The 18531-nt window shown below is 35.8% G+C and overlaps 1 protein-coding gene across 3 annotated transcripts in view; it reads left to right on the plus strand.

Moving 5' to 3' along the window:
• The window catches only part of MON2 (MON2 homolog, regulator of endosome-to-Golgi trafficking), a 66167-nt gene that overhangs the window by 15371 nt on the left and 32265 nt on the right, over positions 1-18531 (plus strand). For all 3 annotated transcript variants that reach the window (XR_008966057.1, XM_057376875.1, XM_057376886.1), the window contains exons 3-19: positions 1130-1257; positions 2053-2184; positions 3623-3752; positions 4296-4393; positions 5524-5649; positions 6386-6580; positions 7287-7411; positions 7804-7943; positions 10547-10700; positions 13239-13471; positions 14593-14674; positions 15358-15539; positions 16270-16382; positions 17520-17624; positions 17881-17961; positions 18044-18117; positions 18196-18286. Coding sequence is in view for 2 of the 3 variants with exons in the window: in XM_057376875.1 (XP_057232858.1) it covers positions 1130-1257; positions 2053-2184; positions 3623-3752; positions 4296-4393; positions 5524-5649; positions 6386-6580; positions 7287-7411; positions 7804-7943; positions 10547-10700; positions 13239-13471; positions 14593-14674; positions 15358-15539; positions 16270-16382; positions 17520-17624; positions 17881-17961; positions 18044-18117; positions 18196-18286 (2189 nt within the window). In the remaining variant the exon portion in view is untranslated. The remainder of the gene's footprint in view (positions 1-1129; positions 1258-2052; positions 2185-3622; positions 3753-4295; positions 4394-5523; positions 5650-6385; positions 6581-7286; positions 7412-7803; positions 7944-10546; positions 10701-13238; positions 13472-14592; positions 14675-15357; positions 15540-16269; positions 16383-17519; positions 17625-17880; positions 17962-18043; positions 18118-18195; positions 18287-18531) is intronic.

The following is an 18531-nucleotide window of genomic DNA, read 5'->3' on the forward strand; positions in this document are numbered from 1 at the left end:
CATCCATAATTTATAACAGCCTATTCTTTTCATAGAAACTTCTGAGTCAGTGTTTCAGTTGGAAAATATCACTAAAATATATTTTTGTAATTTTTAACTTGTTTAATTTTTTTTTTCCAAATTAATTGTAGTGATGCTTAATAGTATAGATAATATTTGCATTTTTATGTGAGAATATCTTTTTTGTTTGTGGTAACTACTGTCCTCTGAAAAATGTGTGAAACTTTTCATGAATACTTTTCCTCTACACATACTAAAACACGGTGTATGATACTCAGTGTAAAAACACACATTGAATTTTCAGCTTTGAGGAAGTTTTTAGTCTCTGTAATGGTGATAAGCAGCTAAAATGTTAAAAGGTTTCATGAATGAACAAACATACCTGCAGATGGAAAACCATTCATCAGTCAGAATTACTTTTATGTGAAAAGTGTTTTTAAAATGCCTTTGTAGAATGTTACATGCATTATGAAGCTTTTTCTCCTTATCAGGAAAAAAAAAAAAAAAAAAAAAAAAAAAAGAAAGAGAGGTTTATGGAAACTGTTTTTTTCCTGGCAAAAGCTACCTTTTGTCACTAAAACACCATTTGACAAATTCACAGCCAGGTGAATGTACCCAGGATAGGAGCAGTCTGTTTCTCCTGCTGTTTTATCAGTGCAGTCTCTTTCTCCTCYTGTTTTGCTTGTGGCAGTTTGCTCTTCCCCTTTGTGCCCTGTGCTTTGGAATGTTACTCTGTGCCACACTGTGTTGCTCCTGCATTAGGTGCTGAAGTGAAACAGAGCAGGACTGGTTCCTGTGGTAAGACCAGGGAAAACTCTGGGGTTGGCAGGATCTTACACCCTCTTGCTAACCACATGGATTCTTAAGTGGATAGTTTGGATTCGGAAAGTCACCTGAGTGTGTAGGGGAGAAGGTGGTTGGAATGTGAGCGTTGGCCAGGGTGACTGTGATGAAGTGAGCTGTGTCAGCCCAGTGTCTGTCTTCACTTGGCTTTTCCCTGTGGTTAACGAGTAAATCCCAAATTTCCAAGACTGGTGATTGCTTTTTGTTATTACATGTGATTAACAATTTTTCCATTGTATTTTTTCAAGTATTAAACACTGACTGTTTCCATATCTCTCTTCGAAAGCATTGAAAGAGAACAGCTCAGAGGTAGTTCAGCCTTTTCTGATGGGTTGTGGAACAAAAGAACCAAAGATCACTCAACTGTGTCTAGCAGCCATACAGAGGCTCATGTCTCATGAAGTTGTTTCAGAGGTAAGATCAATCTTTATATAAAAAATATTTCAGAGTGAGAAATACTTGAAGGTGAACAAGTTGTTTTAGGAGGCTCTTTATATTATAATGAACACTCTGCAAAATATTTACTCGCATCTGTTTTTCAGTAATTTAAAAGAAAACCTTTTACACCATAAAAAAAGAAGGTGAGGAAGTATTAGAAACTTCTAGAAGGCAATTCATGAAAATTGAAACCAGCTCATTTAGTTTGCATTCTTACACTGCAGGAACTGAACATGTAATGCACCTTGTGCATCCACAAAATACGCTCTGTGCAATAACATTATTGTGTTTTTGTTACATTTTACTTTTWAAAATAAGCTAAAATGGATGCATATTTTCTGCAGCAGTAAATGTCATGATATATTATGGTACCGCATATATAGTGTATTAGGAAGCTGGTGAAAATAATGCTGTTAAAATATACCTTCAGTTGTGCTTGCATAATGTAAAATCACAGTTTTCTCTCTTATAGGAGTCAATTCTGAGGGTAAAATATCTTTTTACTGTGTCTTGCATATTTATAAGTAGAAAATTAAGTATATGCTCAAGTTTGTACTACATATTAAGAGATTTCTGCTGTCAGTTCTTTAGAAATACTTCAGGAAGCTTGTGACAATAAAATTGGCTTTATATTCTCCATGTAGTGTTGTGGTATAGACAGGTACATTCAGTTACGGTGTGCCTTTATGACAATGATATTCTTTCGTATGTACACATGATATACCAATATGTAAATAATGTAATAGCTGGCAAAAAATTATTTCTTTGTAGGCTGCAGCAGGAAACATTATTAATATGCTTTGGCAATTGATGGAGAACAGTCTTGAAGAACTTAAATTGCTCCAGACAGTTCTTGTCCTTTTAACAACCAATACAGTTGTGCATGACGAAGCACTGTCCAAGGTAAGAATTTATTGGTGTCAACTATAGAACTGGCAATATCCAAGAGGAAAAATATAGAAATTTTACATATGAAGCATATGAAAACAATAGACAAGGACGRGGTTTTCTTGATTCTATTATGTCTTTATTGTCTTTATTACTAATCTGTAAACAGGATTTCTTCTAGCTTCCTTTTCCATGTGTTTTGTAATTCCTCCACAATAATACATTTCTGACTTAAATGGAACTTGAAATAAAAACTTCAGGCTAATACCTGTCCTTCTGTTAAATTTGTTGTGTGTTTTTGTACTGGAATCAGTGCACATAGCACAGTTKAATGTCTCACTAATAGAGAAAATATTAAAAGAAGGCACCTTCCACCCTGCTTTACATCTCTTTTGAAAGCAGTGCAGTTATTGCTCTGTCAGTAACAACTTTGCTGTGTAATTTTAAATATTAACCATTTTGGATATTATGTTTCAACTTAAACAAAAATAMGAGTCCACTCCATTTTAATATAAGACACTTCTCTTCGAAAAAGCAACATTGTTTACCCGTCCCTGCGGTTGTGAAACTCTACTGAAAGTAAGTTTCTCTTCTAGATTACATTGTAGAAAAGCAGTTTCAGCCAGTCCCTTATTGCATGTTCATGTTTCAGTTAAGCTGTTGTAAGATTTCAAGCTAATGTGGAAATATCGCCTGAGTAGAATCCACAAATCACATTCATGAAAAAGAAGGAAAAGAAAAATCTGAATCTTGTATGGCTTAGAGCATGTAGCACTATGGCAGGTGTAGTTGAGGTTCCTGGAAGTGTYAGAACACAGAATATGGACAGAAGAACAAGAAATACAGGCTTTGCAAATCATTCAGATGTTAATTTTCAAAATTCATTATGAAACAAGGAAGTATTAAAYTACGAGTAGAGGTAATAACAAAATCCAATGGGAAATGGTATTCAGGTCATTGCCAGCACAATGACACATTAAAATGCACGACTTAGAGAGCAATRATAGCAGTCAAGGCAACATGATTGTGAAAGTATTGTGATTCAGTGTAGGAGAGGAATGACATTTTAGCTTTGGAGTTGACTGACCTTTCTGTGATTAACCTTATAATCCTAATGTCCTTTTGACATTAATATTCATACAAGTTGTTCTGTGTGATGATTACTGTGTATTCTTTGTGTGATGACTGTACTTTTATTGGCACATAATAATGTCTTCAGCTAATACCACTTTTTGATTGCCTTGGGGAGGATTGTTAAAGAGTTTTTTTTGCTAGGGTAATCCATAAAACTTACTCTGGTTCTTCAAATTGAAAATTAGTAAGTTTATTTTTTGGGGCAACCTTTTGACAAACTGTAGCAGAAAGCTGCAGTCTATCAGCCTTCTTGACTCTTAGCTAAAAGATGAAATGTCTTGTTGTAAGGTGATATTTTTTCTATTCTTTTTCCTTTCAGGCAATTGTACTTTGCTTTCGATTGCACTTCACAAAAGATAATATCACAAATAACACTGCAGCAGCTACAGTGCGGCAGGTAGTTACAGTTGTGTTTGAGAGAGTGGTTGCTGAAGATGAACGATATAAAGGTGGGCATACTGCTTACTCAGCTTGCTTGTATTGACCTGTTTTTTGACACGCATCAGATATTTCTCTTTCAGATAAGGAAGAAGTAAAATATCTATAGATTTTATAAAAAAAATCACAGATATCATTAATTTTAGCTGTCTTTTATTTGCTAAATTSTATTTAACACAGATGAAATCCTTAACTATTGTGTCAGTCCAATTCAGTACAGCAATATATAAAACCTAGATCTTTTTCTTCAAGCTGTGAGAAGAACTGGTCTTCAGGTTAGTATTGTGAAGGGATTTGAGGTGAGGGTGTCATTTAAGGTGAAGATACCATAGATTGCTGAATGGGAAATACACAGCAGTAGTTTAAGAGAACATTGGAAAGAAGTGCTTGTTATTGATGATCCTTGGTAGTCAATCTAATGTTTGATTCTATAGACATGATATGTTGCAGAAGAATTACATGGCCATTTTCATAGAGTATTTTTGTAAGAACACTTAATGCGTACTTGATTTTTAACAGTTCCTTTGTTCACAAAACGTTGTTTTTTTGCACAGATATTATTGACCAGCCAGCTGCAGTTCAAGGGAATAGTAATAGAAGATCTGTCAGTACACTGAAGCCATGTGCAAAAGATGCATATATGCTTTTTCAGGTAGTTGGGGCGCATATATTTATATATTTGTAATTGAGATTGGTTGCTTCTACCTTGTTAAGAAATGTCATGAATTTGCTATTGGCATATTGGCAGTGTCCTTAATCAGAGCTTTGGGCTTTCTTATGTGTATTTATTGTAATTGGTGATGATATGCTGTATCACAGAGGAATGATGAGAAAATGAAGACAAAGTGGCCTTGGAAAATGCTTTACTATAAATCTTAAATAATAGCTAAGCTAAGCATATATGTCTGCATTAAATTCAAGATTCTTATTTCTGTGAGCCTGTGGTAGGTTGACCCTGGCTGGACTCCCAAATTCCCACCACACTGCTCTACCATTCCCTGTTCCAGCTAGACAGGGAGAGAAAATAAGGTGGAAAACAACTCATAGGTTGAGATGAGGCAGTTTACTAAGGCAAAAGCAAAATGTATCAAAACTCCACTTCCTGGGAAGCAGAGCTTTGGTGTGCATGGCGGTTGCTCCTAAACATTGTAAATAACCAATGCCTTCCTTCCTTCTCCATTTCTTAGAYGCTAGAACTAAGCTGATGCCGTATTATATAGAATATCCCTCAGATTAATTTCGGATGATCTTTTTTGTGTCCCCTCCCTGGATCTTGCCCAACCCCTTGATGGCAGTGGGGAGGAAATCTTGAAAGACAGCACTGAGGCAGTGCCAGTGCTACTCTGGTGTGTTATCAGCACCTTTGTAGCTGTGGGGAAAATGAGCTCCATCCATCTCAGCACACCCARCACAAAGCAAAACACTGCAATTGTAGTTCAGTCCTGTTTCTTGTGCTTGGTATTGGACATTAAAGGCAAGTGTATAATGAAAAGGAGTAGTTGTTTTCATCACACCAATAAAAATCTTGACTTAGCARTTCACTGGTCTTGAGATATTTTTGAGGGCAGGAGTAAACACACTTGCTACAAGCAGACCACCGAAGTTAAAAATTTCTTTAAAAGTTTTCTATGCTTTATCATTTAYGTAAAAGAAGTATTTAAGGAAAAATGACATAGAAAATTGTGCAGAAAAGAGGGTGTGTAGATTTCATTATAAACTGAGGAAACTTTGTTGGTACAGGATTATACAGAGAAAGTAAATGTTGCTGTGTTTATTTCTAAGGATCTTTGTCAGTTAGTTAATGCTGATGCTCCCTACTGGCTCGTGGGTATGACAGAAATGACACGGACATTTGGCCTTGAACTTCTTGAGTCGGTCCTCAATGATTTTCCACGAGTGTTTTTACAAGTGAGTAGTTCTTAGACAGAAAACAGGAAGACTTTTGTTTGCATAGGTAGTAAAATTTAAACTTCATTAAATCCTTTAAAATTTATCATGAATACTGTTTTTCAAATGACTTGTAGCTTTTATGTGTTGGGGGGTTTTTAATAGAAAAGTTCTTTGTGCTTTTTGACTATRTTTTTCTATTCCCAGACACTTTATTTGTGTTTGTACATTTTGTAGAGCATGTTTTACTCTGTTTCACTTTCAGTTTTATATCTGCTCCAGAGATACGTTTTCTTATATTTCTGATCTATGACAGCTCTGTAACTTACTGTGTGGAATTACTATTTCTACAAAAACATTAACCTCACCCCTCTATTAAAGTAAGAATCATGACTGTGAATTGCATATGTCTACTGCATATAAATGCACTGTGATCCTGCAGTAATGTGTTTTATCTGACAGTAGGTAAATTAAAAAAAAATTATAAATATATGTAATGTATTAGCAGCCTATTTCAACTTGCAAAACGCAAATAGAGGGGTGCATRGCATGAACCTTTTTAATTTCCTGCTTTTTGGTAGCTTTACAATGGTGTCTGAAGTTCTGCCTTTTCATCTCCTGATTGTAACTTAGCCCAGGATTTATATGATTTCAGTCTGCTYGATCATGACTACAAATGTAAATAAGATGCATAATCAGAGCTACTGGTAGCAATTAAGGAATATCTACATATAACTTTTTCTGTTTCCTTTTTCAGCATCAGGAATTCAGTTTTCTTCTTAAAGAAAGGGTATGCCCTCTTGTTATAAAGCTCTTCTCCCCAAATATCAAATTCAGGCAAGGTTCCACCACCTCATCTTCCCCAGCACCAGTTGAAAAACCGTACTTCCCCATCTGTATGCGTTTGCTGAGAGTAGTTTCTGTTTTGATTAAACAGTTTTACAGTTTGCTGGTAAGAATATGCTCAAATTTTCTTTATGCAATTTTGTTTTTCCATGTATATGCCAGTGCTGTAATCAGTGGTAGTATTGATTAGTTCRTGGGAACTGTTGATGTGTACTGAGGGAGGAAAATAATAGATACACTTTTCCTCTTATATTTATGTATTTTAGATGTATGATTTTGTTAAATATGGACTTGTATGAATTTCATAGTAAATTAGCTGTTGTCTTTATTTAACTGCCTTTTAGTTTTGGGAACCTTTTGATCTTCTGTGGTTTGTCTGACTTTAGATAATGATGATTACTCTGCCTTGTTAGTACTTTCTAAGGGGCTTTTGACTTGAGTTGCTAAAGCATTGACAGCATGTGGGTAATAAACACATGTTCAGCTGTTCTTATGGTACTGAGTATCAGATATTTGCTACAAAAACATATTTTTCTGTTTCATTTGTTTACTGTATCAAGTATATGACCTTTATTGCAATGTCTGAGGAATTTAGCTCCTTCAGTACAATTGCATATGTGGTTTTATCTTAACAGAAGTATTATGATTATTAGTTATTTTTTTATATAACTGAGTAAATACTGGYTCAAGGTATTTTTTTAAGATTCTGTACGAAACTTACTGTAATAGCACTTCTGAGATGAAAGKTTTTTTTGAGAAAATATTTCATAGGAGGCTTCTTCTTTTTATTTATTATAAATTATTTATTTTAGGTAACAGAATGTGAAATCTTTCTGTCATTGCTGGTTAAGTTTCTGGATGCAGACAAACCACAGTGGCTACGAGCTGTTGCAGTAGAATCTATTCACAGGCTTTGTGTGCAGCCTCAGCTATTAAGGTATTAAATATATTGAGTTTTGGTTTTACATGAAGTTCAAGATATATTTTTATTATTTTTTTCTAATGGAAAATACTTCCTAAAACATTGCAAATATGTAGAAACTTTAATGCAATAAGTTCTTCATGATAATTTTGTGTAATGCATTAGGCAATGCTTATTATCCAGGGAGGGCTGATTTATCGTTGAATATTCCAACCCCTCTGTGTCTTAGCAGTGTCAAAGGAGCATTTACCTAAAATTAGATATAATCATTTACCTAAATATTTGCCATTTAAATGTGCTTTTAGTCTACAGTTTGGAGTATGTGTGTGGGGGTTGAAGTTGCTGTTAAAATATTCCTTTAGTCCCCAATTTGTCCAATACTCTCTATTCTTTAAAACACTTTCCAGGTCTTTTTGTCAGTCGTATGATATGAAGCAACATTCCACTAAAGTTTTCCGTGATATTGTGAATGCACTGGGGTCCTTTATCCAGTCTCTGTTTCTTGTACCAAGCACAGGGAACACATCAGCAACACCAAACCAAACTGGTAAAGCCTTGTCCTTATTACAGTTTTATATTTCGTAATTTTCTTSTAATAATGAATTCTGTTTTGATTCAGATCTGGTACAGCTCTGCACTTTGTGTTTATTTTGGTGAAAAGCTAGCTTGAGACAATCTAGTGTTCTCAGCTCTGGTAAAATGGGATTTTGCCTACCTGTATAGTGGCAAAAGTGTAGACTCCATCAGCAGTGCTCCTGCCTTGTTTCCTGTTTGTGCAGTGACCAAGCTTCTTGTTTCATAACTTTTCAGAGGAAAATTCTGATGGAGTTATTTCTAATTTATGACTTTGAAAAATGTGTCTGATTTCCCTCTCCTTGTGTGGTGGTGTCATTTATTACATTATGTGCAATTTAAGTARTAAGAAGACAGTGCATGTTTGTGGGAGGCCGTCATTCTTCTCAATGTTCAAGGCCAAAACTGGTCTGAGGGAGCCAAGAGGTGGAATGAAAAATGTGTATTTTACAAATGATCTCTGTTTTGTAAGCTGAAAACAGACATTTATTGAAATTAAACCTCATTGTCTTTTCTTGTAGCTGGATTTTGGCATTTCACTAGGTGTATTTGTATTTTAATAAGAAGAAATTATCATCCTGTTAATGCCTTTGCAGTTATATCCAAGTTAAGGCTCTCTGCTTCTTCCTTTAGTTGTGGAAGCAGAGTCCTTAGCAACAAATAGCATAAAAATAAATTGTAAGAGTTTCTTTTTATTAAACTTCTTAAAWGAGATAAAAACCAGATAATAAGTGTAATTATTGTCTATCATTTAAGAAACATTGAAAAGTTTGGGTTTAGACTCACACCTTCCAGTGTTCACTCGTGAAGTTGGAATCCCATGGTGGAGTTAGCAGTGATAGCGTGCCGAAATTTGTGTCCATGTTTGTTGTTCAGTAGTTATCTGTACAGCAACTGATTGAACACTTCTATTAGTAGTATTTCTAGGTTAGCTTAATTATCTTGAAGTAAATCAGAGAAACACTTTCCATCATGGAACACACACATGAGAAGCCATTCTATAATAGTCATTCTGAAAACCTAAATTTTTCCTCGTGTAAAACAGCACTCCAGTAGGATCATACCTKTAGTGCTGTTGCTATTTCTCTGGGTTATTGTTTCAGTTTGTTTTCTCTTTTCCTTTTCACATCTTCTTTGTGCCTGAGTGTTTTTCATGTCRCTTTCCCATGCATTTATCTTTCTGCCTTTTTTCCTCCTTTGGCCATATTTGACATGCAAAGAATAGATCAGTGTAGTGTAATTTTTGAACTGAGTCATCTTATAATAACAACAATCCTGTCATAYCGGGCTGTCTTTTGGAATCATAGAATCGTTTGTGTTGGAAGAGACCTTCGAGATGATCTAGTTTTAGCCCCCTGACTCTGGGCAGGGACAACTTCTGATAGACCAGGTTGCTCAAAGCCTCATCCAGCCTGGCCTTGGACRTCTACACTCCACATACACCTGATTTTTGAGCCTCAGTTTTGCAACAAGCTACCTGTTTCATAGAAGTTTAAAGCTGCATCTACCATAGTTCTGTGTCACTTTTATTATACCGGGAAATGTATACCACCCACTTTAATGAGTTACGTTAATATAAAAATAGTTTAATATACGTTAATATAAAAATAGACGGTATATGTCTGACTGCTTAGGGTCATAGAAAATGTCACCAGTGTAATTGCATTAGTGGCAGTGTTTTGTTAAATTTCTGTTTACCAGCATGATTTTTTTGTTTCAGTCTGTTACGTGTTACTGTGTTTAAGTGTATGCATAAGCTTCTGTGTATTCATTTTGCCTAAATTAGYAGTTTATTCTCCACATATTGAAAGCAAGCACACCAAACTGGCAGTTACATTGATTTGTTGGGTGCTGTGAGTCGCCTTCCTGGTGGCTCTGCTCTCTCACCCCACTGTCTCTTCAGAGAGAATCTGAACTTGTGGAACCCATTCTTAGAAAGTATAGATCTCCTTCTCTAGGTAAAAAGTGTATAGTCCTTGTTCTTCTAGCTGTGATTTTTTGGCTTCCTCAGTTGGAGCCAAAGTTTGTCCCTTCCTAGCTTGGTTGGCATGTTGTCAGCTCTTCCGTGTTGTGGTTTGTTTTATTCTACCTTGGCATGGAACAGATTCAAATGTTGCCGTTCTCTGCAATTTTCTTCTTGTGGTTTTTGCATTTCTGAAATCTTGCAAGCTTRTTATTGGAATAATTAAACTTTCTAACTACTACTGAGTTCTAGATACAACTATTTAAATAACTCTTAACTTTCAAATATCTGTCTGATGCTTCATTAAAACATGTATTGTTTCATCAAGACTGTAAGTTTGATTCATTCATAGAATTCCATGAATGTTTCTGTACCTTTCACAGAAACATTTTATTGTGACAGGAAATTAGGCAGTTGGCATCAATGAGCTGCACATAAGATGATGTTTAAGACAGCAGAGGGAGCTCAGAAAGTTTTTTTGTTATTGTTAGTTTTTGTTATTGAACTGGGTGTCTTCAGGTTAGTACTGRTGTCTCAAAAATTAAATGTAGAAGAAGGTTTGCTGATCACAAATAGAAGATTGGTTGATTTTATTACTCCATTTCTTTAAACAGGAAGCAATGCATCAGGGAATACTGGCTCAGCACAAACTAACCCAGGAGTGCTTGGAATGGGTGGAGGTGCAACTGTATTACCTGCCTTTGAGTACAGAGGCACTTGGATACCCATCCTGAATGTAACAGTACAAGGCAGTGCTAAAGCTACRTAGTAAGTACCTCTGTCTTTTTGAAAATGTGACAAGGATTTCTATTTTGAATTTGATGATTTAAAGTGTTTTTTTTTAACTAGTGAATATTGAGGTATTTGTTTCACTGGTATTGAAGTATATTAATAATTTTCTCTTTGTTGGTGCCATGAGGTGTTCTGGGTTTTTTGCTGTTTTTTCTGAATGCCATGGATTCTGATTAGAATGTCTTCTATGGTTTTAGCATCAGCTAGATTTTGTTTTCATACTGTACTATTTGTATTAATTCTTTACTTTTAGGCCTCCCTGTAATATATAACAATTTTGAAATATCTGTTGCTGCATTTTTGTAGTGGCAAACATGGAAAGCATTAAGCAAACAGGACATCAGTGGGAATGAAATTTAGTTTTCTCACACCAGCTTGACTGTATTYACAGTTTTTATTGAGCAGGATATTGTGGTAGATACTGGTCTGGTTGTCATTTCGAGCAATATGTTGACCTTTATACCAAGGCTAGATTCTGAATGCTTCTTAGAATGGCCAATTATTTTGTCATTACTTTGTATTATGGAGATGGTGTTCTCCATTTAAAGCTGTGCATACTATGTTACTTTTTAAATAGTGCAATTTTTTTCATGTCAGTCATGACCATTGAGAGATAAGCTATTCCAAACTAGAAGTTATTTATACTGCCATGAAATTTGGCATRCTAAAATACAGTCAAGTTTGCAAATAGCCTTGATCTCAGTATTTTTGTAGGGTAGGAACTCATTTATCTGTTCTTGAGATGCAGAAGAAACAAAGTCATCCTCAGGTTTAACTATTAACAATAGTTAATGTGTATGTGTTGAATTTTAGTTCCAGCAGTGACCATGAATGTTTAGTTTACCTGCCTGTTCTCAGGAAATGCAATTTTTTGATTTAGTCAGCCAGCACAGCCTCCATTTTTCTTCCTTTCCCTTTTTCTTACTTAACTGGTTCAAGAACATTGCAGCCACCATCGTGGTCTCCTGTCCTGCTCTAAACTTGCTTGTGTTTTACTTTGGATACCTCAAGTGACTCTGCGATTTTCTCTATGTACCTTTTGTATTTTTTCTTTTGTGTAAGTTTATGGAGTTATCACAAGCATGTCATAGCAGTTTTTCCTTCTATCTTGTACTCTTGTTTGTAGTCCCTGTAAGGAGATGACTTGCTGTAATGGGTCACACCAATTCTCTTYTGCTGCCATTAGATTTTCATACAATGGTCACATCTCATACTKTTTTACGAATCTCTCCATAAAGCACTATGCCTTGTCTTCCACTTTACATAAGGAACTAATTGTTTTTAAGCAGAATAGACAAACTATTCAAGAATTTTATGGCCTTGCCAATGAACATGAGTAACAGCTCATGTGATTTGTTCAGTAGTTAGATTTCCTGTCTTTGAAAGTAAGGGGACAGGACTTCTACTTCACAAATATATTGTAACTATAAAAGCTATTAATAATTTTAGTTAGACCTGTGTATATATTCACATTTACTTACAGAGGGTGAAATGCTGACTATTCTATTTAGCCTTAGTTCCTCTGCCCCCAGATATCTGAGGCAGCTATCTTCAGGAAATTAGAGGTAAAAACTGAAGTGTTGCATGTTTGGGAGAAGGCAAAGTCGTTTGTGCAGACAAGAGTGGTGACATACAATATAACACAGTCTTTGGTATATTTTCGATGGAATATGTAGCTTTTCTAAGAGTAGTTTGCAGAGTAAAAAATGATGAAATAATGATTGTTGGGGTAGCAGGTAGTTTTTGGATGAAATAGTGATTGTTGGGGTAGCAGGTAGTTTTTGCAACAGACTGTCTCTACTTTTATAGATGCTGCTGCTGTGTCAGCTACAATCTGTTAGATTTGTAACTCAGCAGTTCTTTATGTGCTTTTAAGGTAAAAGATGGAGAAAAGTGGCAATGAGGGCTGCTCTTCCAGCACAGTAGTGTTTTAATTGCATGCTTTTCAACAATGAATCATGTAGACATATCCTCTTTGTACAAATAACTTCCATTGTTTACCTATGCATGTAGGTGATGAATATTTGGCCGTGTAATATCTAGCTATGGACAGGCTTTTCTAGTCATGTGAACTCAATGATAATGGGACATCTGACTTGTTCTCAATTTGTTATAATTGTGTTCACGCTGTCATGACTTTCTGATGTATTTCCTCTCTGTTTTTACTACGTACTTGCATTCTTTGAACATGTTCTGTTGCAGTGGCTCTAAGTAAGATAATAATACAAGCAGAATTACTCATTACGCTTGTATGTATTAATTTAAAAAAAAAAAAAAAAACAAAAACTTGCAGGTCTGTACTCAATTTGTATGCTTTTTGTTACTGTTTCATTTAGTGACTCATTTAATCCTTTACTTAATGACTTAAGGGTTTTTTCCTTGAGTTGCAATGGATCTTGAAGGATTGTATTTGGGGCCTGTTTGTACTTACCATTCATTTGGAATCTTGGTTTTTATTATTGTTTTTAAAAACAGTGATATTGCAGCACACTTGTCATGTTTTAAATTTTTCAGTTTGGAAATGCTGGACAAAGTGGAGCCACCCACAATCCCTGAAGGCTATGCAATGTCAGTGGCATTTCACTGTTTGCTGGATCTTGTTCGTGGTATCACTACCATGATTGAAGGAGAGTTGGGAGAGGCAGAAACCATCATTCAAACCACAACAGAGGCAACTTCTTTACGCACACAGTCTTCAGAGCAGCAGGATTTGCAATCTGTTTCTGACCAGTYAGAGAAAGAACTAGGTATTTGAAAGTGCAAACACTGTATGAAAAACAATGGTTTTACAGAAAGCAGGATTTTTTAATTTCATGCTTTTTTTTGCTTAAATTAATTGTTTCTTATTTATATATAAAAATTTTCAATGAAGTGGGGGTTTTTGTTCTTTTTTTAATGGAAAAGACAGTAGTCTATTAAAAAAATACTTGACTTGATGTTCAGCTTAACAGTGAGATCTAAGGTCACAGGAGACAACCTGGCTGACAGAAATGGGACAGTTATGACCACATTAAAAGAAAAATGCATTTCTATCAACAAGAGAAAAATAATGTTTTAATGGAGAGATTTTAAGTAAGATTGCAGTATATACAGAGAGAAGGACTTCTTTAAAAGCAGAACTGCTATGAACTGATGATTCTCTTGTTGCAATGTATGATGAGTCTGTATAGGGGTCTATAGGTACAGAAAGGCTTGTGTTTGAAGAGTGGGTTTGGCCTGTGCCCCAGGAAGCCAAGACTGTACAGCTGAAGTTTGAGCTGAAGTACTGGGGCTGCTGCAAGGAGAGGAGGGGGAAACAGGAATTCGTCCCGGGCACTGCCTCAGGAGTGGGGAGCTCTCCGTGGTGCTGGGGAGTGCYGGCTCTGCCAAGGGGCTTGGCATGGCCCGGTGGAGAGAGGGAGGTGTGCAAATGGGCTGGGCAGTTACCCCTTTGCTAGACCAATATCTTTTACCCTATTAAATTAAAGAAACAAAAAAAAATATGGAGAATTATAGATGCTACAGGAAAGTATTTTTACTTTACTGCAAAATTTCAGTGAGTTTCTTGTCCCACAATTTTGCTTCTGAATGTTTATAGACAAAAATGAAAAATGGTTATATATACCTTGTTAAGTTCAATTTTGATGTTTTTTTGGTGCAATTTAGAAAAAGTGTTGCCCTGGTGACATTTTTTTTAATGTCAGAAATGTTACTTTAAATGAACCTGTTCAAATGATACTGATGTGTCTTTCTGTATCTAGTGTACACATACATACAAATACACACTCTAAAAGATGCAGTAGCAAGCATTTTTGTTTGTGGTACAGCTGAAACTTATAAGGGAACTACTGTATTTCTGCTATAAAAAAGTTTAAATATTTCTTTTAAGTTAGCAGAGCTGTCTGGGAAGAAATGGTGAATGCTTGCTGGTGTGGTCTTCTGGCTGCACTATCCCTCCTACTTGATGCAAGGTATCTGGCCTTTCATTTCTCTTGATTTTTCWAAGTTGATATTCCTAACTATATTTTGAACTGACTTTTCATACTGGTTGAGTTGACATTTTTCAACATAAGTGTTGTTCATGGCATTTGAGCAGTCAGGTTTGTGGCTTAGACGGAATGAGTAAATGACACAGAAGTTTCCAGAAGTCCGTCCTCCACCTTTAAAGTATTTCAATATAGAACAATTAATTGCATTTTCAGAGGATTGCATTTAAAATATTTAAATGATCTTTCTTTCTTTTTACTTTGCCTCCATGTTTTTTAACATATTGGAATGATTCCATGTCCTGATTACTGCAGATAAGAAACTAAGTAATGTCTTGGTACTTGCTAGTACTATCTAATCTTTAAAGGGGGAAAAGTTTTTACTAGATAATAACAATGGTAAATTAATTGTTTTTTGTTATCAAACACCATTTTCTGAAATTGGTTTAAAATACATTCTCATAATCTCATTTACCAAGGCACTGAGAAGTAAAGCTCGATTTTATAGGAAGTGGTTCTGAAGAATTTTGTTTATTGGTTATGCTTGTCTTTCGATATTTATARTGTTAATGGTTTTAAAGAATACATCCTTATGGCTTTCAGTTTTGGTTAGCTGCCTGCTTTTGTGCTTTGTATTAATTCTTGCTGAACAATGTGTACTCTTTCAGCACTGATGAAGCTGCCACTGAAAATATTCTAAAAGCAGAATTGACYATGGCTGCACTCTGTGGAAGACTTGGTCTTGTAACATCAAGAGATGCCTTTATCACTGCCATTTGCAAAGGATCCTTGCCTCCTCACTATGCTCTTACTGTATTAAACAGCACAACTGCAGCTCTGTCCAGCAAATGTAAATACATTGATTTTACTTAGTTGTGTTCCTGTGTATCATCCTCTAAAACCCAAATTTTTCCAGGATGTGATTCCAAAGACATGCGACTGTAGTATTTTGCTATATTAAAGGTAGAATCCTCAGACAGCACCTAGATCACCTGCTTTCCAGAACTGGTTAGTCTTGCAGCGTTTGCTGGGTATCATTCTGGTAAACCTAAAACTTCCTGCATGCTTAGCATATGCTAGCATATGTCAGAAGTTCATATTTTGAGGAGATCTGTCTACCATCATAAAGATCTGCTWGGATGTGTAATTAAGGTATTTAAAATTTGAAGAGATAGCTGGGCAACTTGGATTCTAAAGCTTTGGCTAGAACATCCTGCATTTGTGGTGTACTACAGCCTTTTCTARAATTGTCTAATGATGGTAATACTTGCTGCATTAAGTGGAAGATGTAAGTTCTGGGGTCTGTTCAGCCTACAAAAAGCTGAATTGATGCATCCCACATCTTGAGAGAATGTTGTAATTCATAATACTTGCCAGTTGAGGATGTACTCAGTTTCTAATTTTGAAAGTGAATTAGTACTTACTGAGAAAGGCAGCTACCTGAAAAATMAAGAGATAAATCTATCAGTAGATCTCTTAATATAAAACAAAAATATCTTACTTAGTCTGGGAACAAGGACTACAAGTAAGTACTGGATTTTAAATTTAGATTTTTTTTTTTCTTTTCAATTTCTCTCCAGCATATTCCATTCAGGGACAGAATGTTCAAATGATTAGTCCCTCAAGTGAGTCTCACCAGCAAGTTGTAGCAGTAGGGCAACCCTTAGCTCTTCAGCCACAGGGAACAGTTATGGTAAGTACAACTTGTCAGTGATCTTACCTTGCTTAACTATTTCTTCCTGCATCTCAATGTGTGTCAAAAACAGGCTACAGATAAACAGCATTCTTACAAATAATGGTCATCTGAACGATTGTCCTATGGTTTTATTTTGGAACAGCCATGGACAGCAAAGTTCTCTAATTGCAAAGGAGTCTTACTCTTTTTTTTCTGACTTTTAGCTCAGAAGTTCCCATCCATTCCATTTAGAAAACTCTAGATCTCAGCTGTGTTGTGTGCCTGTGTGCAAAGGTTCACTTACATGTTTTTTTTTTAAGATAAACTGATTTTGTGGAGATGATGAAATTTTGTGGAGATGATGCAATTAATGGAATACTTGAACTTGTGTCTTTGATGATAATGTGAAACTGGAAGAGTGGGCAGTGATTAAATATAGAATCTTAGAATGGTTTKGGTTGGAAGGAATCTTAAAGATCATCTCATTCCCACCCCCTGKCTGTGTGCAGGGACACCTTCCTCTAGACTGGTTTGCTCAGAGCCCTATCCAACCTAGCCTTGAACACTGCCAGGGATGGGGCAGCCACAGCTTCCTGGGGCAGCCTGTTCCTCAGGTGCCTTACTGGCCTCAAAATCAAGAAATTTTCTTAATACCTAAATCTATTCTTTTTTAATTTGAACCTAYTCCCTCTTGTCCTGTCACTACATACTCTTGTAAATAGTCTTGCCCTGTTTTTCCTTGAAGTTCCTTTCAGGTTGAGCTGGAAGGCTGCAATTATGTCATCCCTAAGCCTTCTCTTTTCCAGGCTTAACAATCCTGATCCTGTCAAGTTGAACAATCCCAATTCTCCCAGCCTTTCCTCATAGGAGGAGTGTTATACCCCTCTAAATATCTTACTCCAACATATTGATGTCCTTCCTTCTGTGGACCTCAGAGCTGGATTCAGCACTCAAGTGCTTGTATCCAGCCCCACCAAGATAAGACTAAGAAAAGAAAGAAATATACTGAACTGCTTCTCTAAAAATATATATATTTCACTTGTGCAAACAAAATGTAATCCTTAAGCTCTTTAGTAAAAACTGGAAGTTTGCTATTGTCATTGTGGAATGATAAAAATTGTATGAGTGTTTGATTGTTGGTTTCTTTTTTCGTAGTTGACATCAAAAAATATCCAGTGTATGAGGACATTACTCAACTTAGCTCACTTCCATGGAGCTGTTCTTGGTACATCGTGGCAACTTGTCCTGGCTACTCTTCAGGTATCACAGGAAATATTTATGCCTTGCTGTTATGCCTTGGTGTTTTGCTATACTTTGATTTTCGGTTGATCTGGGAGCAATAGAAAAAACTTAGATTCTTCTCATGGTGTTCTGTGAATTGCTTTGAATAAGTGCTGTAGCATTTCTCTTGAACTCTGTTTGGCTGGAAGGTTAGTGGCTAGCTTGAGAACAATGGTAATTTCTTCTCTGCCTGAAAAGGTTTTTCTSCTGAAAATGATCCTTTTGTGTTTTTCAGCATCTTGTGTGGATTCTGGGACTGAAGCCTAGTGTTGGGGGTGCATTAAAACCTGGACGAGCTGTGGAAGGGCCYAGCACAGTAAGCATCATTGTTTTTCAGTAAAAGATTATGCAGTATTTTCTTTTGCAATCTGTAAGATATATTACTGTCTTTTTTCAAGGTTTTGACTACCGCAGTTATGACTGATCTGCCATCTATATCCAGCATGATTTCAAAGCTTTTTGAAAACTCACAGTAAGAAACCTTATCTTATAATTAAAATCATGTGTGTATATCAAACTTGACAGTGTTTTGATAGCAGTTATTTTTCAGGTACCTTGACGATGTGTCTTTACATCACTTAATAAATGCCCTTTGCTCCTTGTCTCTGGAAGCCATGGATATGGCCTATGGAAACAATAAGGTATAAAAAGTGTTGTTTATTTTCTTTTGAGATGCTTTTGTGAAACAGGCGGAAGACTTGTACATTTATCCTTTAAGCTAACTATTTCTAATACTAAAAACTGTAATACCTTTGGTGCTCTAGATTAAAAAATAAAATATGAACCAGAGAATGTCTTCTTTTTAAAGGTTCGTACAGTTTTTAAATTCTCTGAACATTCTCATTGTGTTCCTGTGCTTTTTGTTAATTAAGGAATGCCATTAATA

This window comes from Malurus melanocephalus, unplaced genomic scaffold (assembly GCF_030028575.1).
Source record: "Malurus melanocephalus ecotype Western Australia unplaced genomic scaffold, MMel_1.1 scaffold_10, whole genome shotgun sequence".
Taxonomy (NCBI): Eukaryota; Metazoa; Chordata; class Aves; order Passeriformes; family Maluridae; genus Malurus; species Malurus melanocephalus.